This window comes from Plodia interpunctella, chromosome 2, assembly GCF_027563975.2.
Source record: "Plodia interpunctella isolate USDA-ARS_2022_Savannah chromosome 2, ilPloInte3.2, whole genome shotgun sequence".
In the NCBI taxonomy this organism is placed as follows: Eukaryota; Metazoa; Arthropoda; class Insecta; order Lepidoptera; family Pyralidae; genus Plodia; species Plodia interpunctella.
This window is the reverse complement of record NC_071295.1, coordinates 5,893,972-5,905,142: the sequence shown is the minus strand read 5'-3', so window position 1 is coordinate 5,905,142 and position 11,171 is coordinate 5,893,972. Positions and strand designations below refer to the sequence as shown.

Here is an 11,171-nt window from a genome sequence, read left to right as displayed (position 1 = left end):
GAATTATGTATCTTATTAAACCTCGAATTTAAATTTGAATGAATACTGTATATTTTTATATCAATACTTTAATGAGTAAAAAACTAATTTAATAATCTATCAGAGATATAGACATATCATGGGACATTGTCATTTATCATATAAAACATATAACTACGTCTTCATCTCCACGCCATTGGATTTCACGTGTGAGAAGACAAACAAACATAATTTATATCTGTATTTATTAGCCTACCTACTTGTCTAGACTATGAATGTCTGAGTCTGAAAACATATTCGTCTGTTATCAAGAAAGCAAGCTCTATGCCTACATAGAGGGTATTCAAGTAATTTGCATCGCAAAGCCTGGTGGGGGCCACTGCGCATGTGCGGTTATCCCACGGGATAACATCGATTGTCTACAGGCGCCCCTACCTACGTACCCTCTCCGGGATGTACTACTTGTATATTAAATATCTAGGTCAGGGTTGCTCCCATCAACCGTCTGGGTAATGTTTCATTAGATCCATCCATCAACTTAAAATAGTTAATAATATTCAGCTGTATTTCATATGGGTTATATTTATTTGCTGTTTTTATGAGGTGCCAAATATTAATAACCAAAACTATACAACACAAAAATGTATATGTGTTATACATTATACAGCGTTTTAGGTATTAGTATTTGGTAAATAAATGAAACAAGTTATTCATTCGTTTATATTTAATACTCATTGCATCAGAGATTAACATTACAATTGAACAAATTATGGGGACAACATATCATCCGTTTGCCGAGAGGGTCGCGTACACGCCGTTCACCGGGAAGAAGAGAGCGTAATAGTAGCTCACGATAATGTGCAAAAAGGTAATGATGTAACGGCAAATGTACGCGGCTATCTCCACATGGTCGTCACTCAACCAAAGTCGAGAGGTTGATGAGACAAGATTAAACAACGTTAAAGAAACGAATGATTGAAAACACTGTATTTATCCATAGCCACGCCGCAACTTCCTTAAGGGCCGACTAGGATTTATCGTAAGATACCTGAAAGATAGGAAACATAGAAGAACGTTGCGTGGGTACATTTTTCGCTTTGAGTATCAGCGCAATCGCTCTTTCGATTCAACGTTTCCCACCTAACAGGATTTCAGTGTTTTCTGAAATTTAAATTAAAATCAACGGCGCATGATGATGATGATTACGATTCAGTAAAAAAGATCGAACCGAAGTCATCGGATATTGACGAGCGGTCAGGACGATCGAAGCTGCAGTAACGCGTAATGGCGTTCTGTTTTGAGCAATCAATTTGCTACTTAATTATTGCATCAGTGACTATACTGCTTTTATGTTCTCTTAAATGGTGGGGTTTTATTGTAGGAAATACTATAAAGTACTGCCCATACAAAGAACTTGATCGTTGTTTTCTTGATGATTGTCCATAGCTGCAAACTCTATGAAGAATTGCAATGAATTCAATTGTCTTACATGTACCTACACACCCGAAAGGATGATATTCAGAATTAAGATTTTGACGAAGGTGAAAAATGCATAAAAGCTAATCAGCGTAAGTATGACTAACCGTAACTGTATGGTAAGAAGTACAAATGTGAACATTATTATGTAATTTTATCAATTGTATAAGTCGTCCCAAAAACTCGGGTAGATACGACTTTATTAAAATAATACTTTGTTTAACTACAACTTTTAACGAACGTTTTATTAAGCTATAGCCATGGATATTTTACCATTTATAACAATATCGACCCGTTCACAACGAGGCATATCACAACCTGTACCAATTGAATTCAACATTGTTTGTAAAGTTCTATACTAGCTACTGACACAATACATCTGAAAATAAAGTTAGGGATCATAACCACGATTCACGGAATCGAACAAGAATGAAATAAAGGGCTTTTGCTTTACCGCCCAAACCCTAAACTGTACAATAGACTTCAAGAATCGAGAAAGATCTAACAAAGTTTAAATTTTAAATGCGAATCAGGTCGTTTAACGGTAAGAAGGAAGACGTTTTTGTGCTAAATTTTCCGTGAAGGTCACCGTTACAGTAGGGACCTTCTGAAACTGTATTAATCTAGCGTGGATTGTAAAAGTTTTCTTAGAGCTTTTGGCCGCCAATAGGCGGCCCCCGAGCTCGTGACTGCACACGAAACTGCTCCGTCCGAGTTAGAACGCCAACTGATACCACTCATCGTCAAGGAGCATTCCAGACTCGCAGAGATTTACCAGCAAAGATAGTCCTTCATTGAGGAAGGTTAGGGATGATAGAAGGTCTCGAGTCTAAGTAACATCTCGTAGGGATAAATGAGAGATTGGATAGGCAGTAACTCGTTTAGAGCACGGGGTTTATATTATGGTAACTTATACTATAGAGTGGCGCGGACGCGAGGCGGGCGGCTGCAAGGGCTGCAACTTCCACGCCGCAGCCGCGGCGTCATCGCCCGCGCCGTTTCGCTGATCACAACTTAACAAATATTTACTTCGTATCACAGATAAATGCGCACGCGCGCGGGTCGCTACGACACCATGATGTGGGGCGCGGACAGCAACACGGCTAGCGTGGCGATGATTGTGAACAGGGTAAAGATAATAAGGCACAGTCTGTCCACGACCATGGCGGCGAACTTCCAGTCGCGCGAAATATCCGCATCTTCGTCATCTTTGCGCATCTGAAACAAATTACTCTGTCAAGTACTTACATGATGTCACGTTTAGCTTACCATTCTTGTATCACGATAAAAATTGGATGTTCATATGATCCAAGTAAGAATAAATCTATAAACTTTTACATTAAGTCTCTGTTTATTTTTACCTGATCTGTGATGACTCGAAGCTCTTTGAGTATGAGCGAGAGCTCGTAGTCTACACCAAAGCAGCTGTGCGCAGCCAAACCTGCACCGTTCTCTTCGCCGCTCCTGCAACAGGCATAGCTGTGTAATCTCCACACACATGGGTACTCTATACTACAGGTGGAGCCAAGGAACGAGGGGCACTACGGGCTTTATGCTCAGAGATGTATCGAGAAAGACCCCAAGAATATTTATCATTATCAGTATGTATCGGAAATGTGAATGATCATGAAGTCATGAAAGCTGTTACGGTCGGGTCTACTGCGGATCGTTCGAGGCAGGGGAGTAGTATCGTATCCGTGCTATTTACGGCGAGTAGTGTTCGTGTAGATCGTCGAGGGACCTGTAGTATCGGCAGCAGGGCGGCTGCTGCGACTGCGCGTGGCGGAAGTCGTCGTCGATGTCGAGCACGTTGGCGAGCAGCGACTTGGACGAGCGCTCGCGCAGCTCCAGGTCGGGCGGAGGGGGCGCCCGCGCGGGTGGCGGCGTCGCCGCGTTCCCCGGCCGCGACATGCGCAGGATCCATGGCAGCCAGTACAAGAATACGCATCGAATCTGTTGACAACATTTGTGGCATATGATATATCTGCATCTAGGTCTAAATTCTAACAATCGATTTAATTAGAGTCACAGCATTCATGGCAGGCTGGAATAAGTTTTCAATTTTATTTTCGACAAGTTTAAACACAAGTACTGTAAAATGAATAATATATAATTATTGCACCAAAGAAAAGTATTGGGCCGCGTGAAGGGTAGATATATGGGCACTACTTTACATGTGCCTCAACTCTTGAAGACCATAAAAACAAACTCGATTTGAATATAAAATACATCATTATTATAAAATGCATCATACCCAGTCGCTCATCTCGTGCGTGTCCGCATGCCGATGATGGTAGTTGAGGATCAGTATGGTGGAGACGACGGACGAGGCTACCATGAACATAATACAGTTGAAGTAAGTGCCGAGCAAGGGCACGGCGTCCGAAGTGGCTGGCATCGTCTCCGCCACCATGTTTAGGAACACAGTCAGTGATAGAAGAATTGTGACACCTGGTAGACGTTATTAGATTAGCTATTGTTCTACAGTTTCTTTGCAGTGTGTTACGAGTATATAAATACAAATATCGTTTATTCAATATATGTTACAAACAAAATTTGTTGTTCTGACATGCATTTCCTATGGTTTGGGAGAATTTTAGTAAGTTTTATCGTTAGGATTGATAGAGCTTCCACTCTGCTGATCACCCAGATGAAAGATTTTGCTTTAATCCAGTTCCATTTCAAAAATATCTATAAAGAAAAAATAAGAAGACAAGACTTGTCAAAAATATAAGATATGTTGAAGGAAACGTTGCTAGTGTCTGGGTAAGTTGCCTGTGGAGCGCTGAAAGATTATTTTTATTATAGTTCTTCTTTTTTTTCAACAATTTGATTTTTGTATAAAAATAAATAAAATAGATATGTTTTAGACGTTTTTGTAAGTTCTACCTACCGAGTGACAGCTTCTCGCCGGAGTCTGGCGGCAGGGTGAACCCCAGAAGGGCCATAGAAGCGATGAGCACGCAGGGCACGATGAGGTTGAAGAAGTAGTAGAGCGTCTTGCGTCGAATTACCACCGCGAACGTTATGTCGATGTACGGCTCCGGGCAGCAATTATAGTATATTTCGTTGCGCTTGCCTGGCACGCCTATTATCAAAATTTACCTAATTATACTAAAATTAAAAAAAATAGCTTTGAGAGTTTTTTTTTATACTGCACTACTCGATTGAGTTTTATTAAAGCAATTGTATAAATATTATCATTACATTACCAACTAGTTCCTAACAATTTAAAGATATAATCTTAAAACTAACCTATAAGTTCCCACTCGCCATTCGTAACAAAACTGCTAATATCTCCACCCGCTTCGTCTTGTAGCTGCAGGTCCAACTGCAAATGCAAATGAGTTTCTATAGTTGCAGCCAAATGAGTATTTTTCTCTAATTCCATAATGTCAACTAAATACTAAAAGTCAGGAATCACTATTATAAAGAACGGAGTCGATTTATCTTCTCGTGTGATTTAATTAAGGTTGTTGAAAGTGATGCATAAAGGTAAATATAAAAAATAGTTACATCATTTATTCCTTCGACTTTCATTCAAGCGTTTAGCTAGTACACCATGATATACTTAATGGCTATGCCTGAACTTTTATAAACGTGATAACTAAAAAACTCCTTCGGTCAAGTCAAGATCAAAAGCTTAGGTGACTGGTGGTGATAATTTTGAACGTCATACTTGATAACCATCATAGGTCCAGCTGCCAAACTTCATCTCACACCGTTGGTCATCGAAGGGGAACCATGTGATGTCGATCTTGCACGTGCTCTTGAAGATGCCGGGCGGTACGTATAGACACGAGCCGTTGTTGCGGACTACGACATTGGTGGGATACGTGCTGTCGAACCCTTCGTCCGCGCTGATAAAAATAGGGTCAATGATCAAAGTGTGCAGAAATGCAATGAAGCCATGGTCTAGGTAAAAACGCAGAATTAGTTCTTAATTACAAAGCATGAGAGTTTATTCGTCATCAAGAGATCATTCTCTTATATCGAGAAAGAGGTGGACCTTCCGAAAACGTGGAAGCGCTAAAATTATAATAAATTAATAACCATATGTCAAAAACTCCTAGATTAGAGCAGTAATATACTTCGGTTCATTTTGATAGTAAATATGAATGACGTAAGTGATAAGTCAAAAAATTAAACATGATCTCTCTATGCACTCAGAAATTTTAAAAGTATATAATATATAATAATTATGTCCATGAGCGGTTCATTGGTTTTACACTTTAATGAACAAAGGTAGACGTTATGTAAAAATTACCTGTTGTACATAAGGACGTCTGGTTTCCATAACCTGTGTGGTGGTACTCGCAAATCCTTGACCCCGCCGAATTCCGAAGTGTTCCATCTCAGATTCATATCGTTCCATTCCTAGATAAATATTGCATCTATGTAGAAATTATCTTTTATTTTTAATAATTGTCTAAACGGTGTTAAACCACTCTATAGGTTTAATTATGCCCATGAACTGAGAGAACTTAGGTTTGATTCTCACTCGTGACACGTGAGTGACTCTGTAGGTATCATAGTAATAGTAGTTAATAGTAGTAGGTAGTTTGATAGTTTTCAGAGACCACCATTTGCTTCCGATGAAAGAATACAGCGAGGAAACTGATTTGCAATAAGCTGTCTGTGAAAGAGAAACTTTTCAATCATCATTGAATATAAGCTCTTACATAAGAAAGAGAAAGAATTAACAAAATATTTGTTAAGCGTGCTTGGTCCAATGATTTCCCAAGCGATGGTCGGGTCCTTATGGACAATAATAGAATGGCTTTGAAAGGGTCTTGCCTGTCGAGTGTCCTCCGACCTGTGTCCACACCGAAGTGAACGAAATCTGTGCAATATTTTTTTAAACGACTAAATTGGGTTTCTTTGGTTCTTCACTTTACGTATTTATTAACACATGTTATGTTTAGATTTTTAGTAATCAATAATTTCAAGCAAACTTACGACATTGGTTAAGAAAAGTCTTTTATGTTCAATTTGTGTTGGATGTAAATACATGCGCATTATCCAGTCAAATATCATACAATGTAATTCTACTAAGTACCTATTAAAAATAAATTTACGGGACCGATAAAGTGATTTGTGATATTTGATCTCTAGCAAAGTCTCCCAACAAAAATAAGGCATACTTTTCAAGTTGAACTGTTATATTTGTCTTCTCTGCTTCGCGCTATTTTTACCAGCAAATATTTTATTTACTAATGCATGAGGTAATCCCTTAATTGCTCAGCAAATAAGTTGTTGAAGTGTTTACTCAAAGTTGTACTTAAATGGTAGAACCTTAATATTCACTCACCAGTTTAAGCCAGATGTTTGTTATTAGTAGCTGATTCTTCTCATCCTGTGATCAAAAATACTTGATAAGTACATATTTAATAAGTTAAACTGTTACTGTTACAGTAAAATAAAGCTTGATAGAATTGAATTGAAAAAGAACCTAGTTTTTACAGTATATACTTTCTTTTTCTGTAAACTATACCAGTAAGGAGAAAAAGATGTCTAGAAACCCACAAAATAAGATTTTGAAAAAAATGGTAGAATAACTGGGAAACCGGTCGAGTTGTAATAATATAAATATTAAGATTTATAGGTATGGTAACTTTTAATTTCGAATACGGAAAGTAAGAAATTATTTGTTTTTAATAGTTAGTAATTCTAGTGATAAATCAATTATACTGAGGTTTTTATTTCTCCAACAAATTTGATTTCAAATTTTAATTATGTATGGAACGTATGCGTAACCAACGTATTCTGTGGTGCAGGCTGATTTCCTGAGATAATTTTTTTAATTCGCACTGGCTGTTTTGAAACCTAAAAGACCATAGCATTTTTTTATTTATTTGAAAGATCCCTTTTTTATCTTTTGAATATATTTTTAATTCAGAACGCTAATTATGATTAGTGTTCTTTTTCATTCAGTATAATTTTACTTAGTTCTAAATTTTTATGCGTATGGTTTGTAAACATTTCGATGGATCGCATCGCAATGATTTTATTTAATACTTATACCTACCATTAAACACCTAATGCGATAGTACTGAATAATACCTTAGAATACGTCCACTCGCTCATGAATTATTGAGTAAAAGTAATTATTGAGTGCATTTAAAAAAGCAATACATATATGTATGTACAGCACGCAAGGATATTTGTCCTGGAGACTGTCATAGAATTATGGGGGTAATTTTTTGTTTTATTAAATCAACATATACCCTCTATAATATTAGGGAATCAAAAATGAAAGGAGCCAGAACCTATTTTTATTAGTAAAAAAAATAATTATAATAGAAATAATATTATTAAAATATATATGTATGGCCCTATGTAATATTGTAGTGACGTCATCGTACCACGTCAATGATCTGCATGAGCGTGAGGCCGAAGGACAGCTGCAGCGGGTCGCTCTCGTTGACCACGGGCCGCTCGAGCACGTTGTAGTGGTCCAGCAGGTGGTGCAGCAGCCGCTTCTCGTGGTGACCACCGCTCGCTCCTTGGAAACATACATGTCGTATTCAGTGGTTCATGTAGCTCCAATATGATTGTAGCGTCCTTCGCAAGGAGTGCGAGGAGCAGGACAAGGCAAAGATTGTAAATTAAACTAAAGTAATTTAAAAAATATATTGTACACCTCACCAAGAGCATTGACCCATGGTAAAATGCCCAAAAGGCAGCATGGTAAATTTGACTTTTTAGATTTACTAACACGAGCTGTAAATTAACTGTGACACATTTAAAATCTGGTACCGCTGAAGTGATCTTCATCGATCGAGGGCCGTGTAAAGTTCTTTTGTGAAAATGGCCGCTTCTAGTGTCGCACCCAATCTCTTTGATGTTACGTGCGTGACTAAGCATAGATGAGGGAACAGACTAAAGATCCTTTAAACGACAAATTTTGCTCTTAAGTGTAGAAGTGTACATAAGCGTGATGACGGATTTTGTATATGAAATTATTCTGAAAATTAGGTAATTTGTATGACAGACTTAACACTAATGTAACTACTAATGAAATGTGCACATTTTGTGCTTGGCTAACAAAATATTTTATCTGAATAAAATCAGTGTCGGGGCCAAATCTCATTGAAATCTGTCCAGTAGCTTTAGTATATAAGAGTTGATAAATGCCTACATTATAGTTGATATTTGTCTATAGATAGCAGAATGTCTACATTTGTTGACATTCTTCATTACTCAACACAAACACTTTCACTTTTATAATAATAGCAGTTTTCGCCCAAGAACAAGACAATATTTATAATTATCCTGCCCGTGGATGTCGTACGAGGAGTCTAGGCCCATAATCTTATACCGTCCTATCATACCATACCACCAATGCCCGCTGATAGCAAAAATTGCAATCCCAAAGTGGTTTGGCATCAGTACAGCTATGGTTAAAAAAAAAAACTGAAACTTCATTTAAAATTTGACCTGAAAAATTACCAGTGGAGGTCTAATTTCGCAAATTGAGCACTTGACGCAGAATGTGCGCTTCGCAAATTGTGTGCATCTTTCAAAATGTGACCTTCGCAAAATGTGCATTTTGCATGAGACCCCTTTTACTTTGATTTAATGGAAATTTGTAATTGTTAATAAGGTATCTTGAAGGAAGCGTCAAAGTTTAAAAAGCTTTAAAATTTACAGAAATAGGATCAGATAATTATTATATCTTTTGATTTTAATTGAATAATGAAATTCAGTGAACTCATTTATTTTTGACACACTGTCTAAAACCTGCTCAATTGAAACTGCTATTTAGTAATATACAAGTAATATACTGAATTATTCTTAAATTAAATTGCATTTCCTTTCATGCTGATATAACGAATAATGTGCCAGGTCAGTATCTTTCAGATTATAATGTCAATCAAGAAAAGGCCACATAATTATAAAGAAAGGGAGAATTTTTCATAGTTACGTTTGAACATTTAATGCAAAACCATATAAGTTGTGTGTTCCCTATTAGTTAAAGGGTCATCATTGATTACTCCAAGTTTTCCATTCCATCAAACTATCTTCTTTTTAAGTAGAAATGTGGTGGAAATTAATGACTGGATCTAATATGTTTGTCCTCGATATGGCATATGGACAAAGTCGCTTATGAGTACTGTCACAAGAGCAAAATATTTGGTATTTAGAGAAATGTTATTATACTGCAGTATAAACTGCAGTGCGGCAATGCTTCAATCATCTACACAGTTACACCTAAACAAACACGCTTTTTATTAACTTGTTTCGTCCCACTGCTGGGTATTTCCTTTCAATATTGCTAGTAGCTAATATATATAGTAAATAGATATATGTAGTACCTTTGAAAGATTATTATTCGATAGAACTTTTCATATATTAGACATCAACGGTCTCTATTAGATTTAGGTGAGTGCTTGTTACGTGTAGGAGGTTTCAGGAGATTTAATAACATGATTTTTCATATCCATTTTCAGTTACTTCCAGATAAGGGACAAAAATAAAATAAACTTGATAATTAAGACGTTTATCGCAGGTTTTGTGTGTGCATTTTATGATCTGAAAACTGTATGGATTTATGAAAATTTTGATTTTGTGACATTTTGTGGAGGTAGAAGGACGAATACAATTTTGGAGCAGAAAGCAGAACTTATTACTGGGCTAGATGTAAGTGGAAGTCAATATTGGGAGTGGCATTTGAGGGCATGAAGCAGCGTGAATTCTTACCCCTCGGCCACAGCAGGCCCAGCAGCAGCAGCAGCAGGCCCGCGGGCGCCGCCAACAGCGAGCGGCGCGCCCGCCACCCCATGTCAGCGCCGCGACGCGCCGCGCGCCGCCGCCGCCGCCGCCCCGCGCCGCGCCATCGCCCGCCTCGGCCCGCGCGACACCGACCCCCGCCTCCCGATCCCGCCTATTAAATTCTGTCAAATATGAGCTCAAAATTCAATTCTTGTACGGATTTCATAAATCGAACTTTGTTCACGACCGGCTACGCGTGCCGTCCGATTCTCAAGCATGCCGGTTGCGCCGCGTAGGTGTGTTCTTCGAGTTACGGCGTGTTTTTGAGCATTGTTATGCAGCGGAGCGGCCGACCGTCGGGCAGCGGAGCCGCCGGTGTGCGGACTGGCGGAGCCGCCGCGGCCGCGCAGCCGCGCCGTCGCCGCCGCCCATTCAAGCGCCGCCGCCCGTTGCTCCCGCCGACCTTGCGTCTCCCTCGCAACCGCACGAGGTTCGCTGGCTGCTGCCCTGCGAGCCACACACCCACCAGTCCCATCTCACTATTACGTACACATTTCACATTTTCTGACAACACTTGTTTGGTTTCAGGAAAATCTAACTTAATTCAATAAACACAAGCTAAGAATTTCCTTAATAATTTTTTTGGTGATCCATATGCCAGTCATTTTATGGCTATGCATGTGAAGGTCATTTCAGTGACCAAGCATATAATAAGTATAATTTTAAATTATATAAGTGTTTTGTCAATAAAGTGAATGGGAGGTATAGGTTGCGGTTTCTGTTTTCGAAACGATTATACTAATTTTCTTCATTGGAAATTGCTTATCAGGCCTAGATAATAGAGCAAATGATATACCGCTCTATATGCACTTTAAATGAAACATAGAAAGAGCATTCGATTTTAGAGGTTTACGAGTGCTCGCATGACGTGGAAAGCTCGCGCCGATGTTATTGCCACATTTTTGTGGGTCGAGGGTCGTGATGGGTTTTCGAAATCCAGC

The 11,171-nt window shown here is 38.6% G+C and overlaps 1 protein-coding gene across 2 annotated transcripts; it reads right to left on the bottom strand.

The window, feature by feature from the left end:
• Positions 1 to 685: 685 nt before the first annotated feature.
• Positions 686 to 10,574, bottom strand: nAChRalpha7 (nicotinic Acetylcholine Receptor alpha7). 2 transcript variants are annotated; one of them, XM_053764672.2, is made up of 11 exons: positions 10,159 to 10,574; positions 7,821 to 7,960; positions 6,767 to 6,811; positions 5,723 to 5,832; positions 5,135 to 5,315; positions 4,711 to 4,786; positions 4,349 to 4,543; positions 3,710 to 3,906; positions 3,164 to 3,408; positions 2,817 to 2,919; positions 686 to 2,673 (listed from the first exon to the last, which is right to left on the bottom strand). In XM_053764672.2, the coding sequence occupies exons 1-11, from the start codon at positions 10,238 to 10,240 to the stop codon at positions 2,521 to 2,523; spliced, it is 1,527 nt and encodes a 508-aa protein (XP_053620647.1). In that variant the 5' UTR covers positions 10,241 to 10,574; the 3' UTR covers positions 686 to 2,520. The 2 variants fall into 2 exon arrangements, with proteins under 2 accessions (XP_053620647.1, XP_053620656.1); XM_053764681.2 differs by having other exon boundaries at positions 3,197 to 3,408; positions 10,159 to 10,573.
• Positions 10,575 to 11,171: the final 597 nt, after the last annotated feature.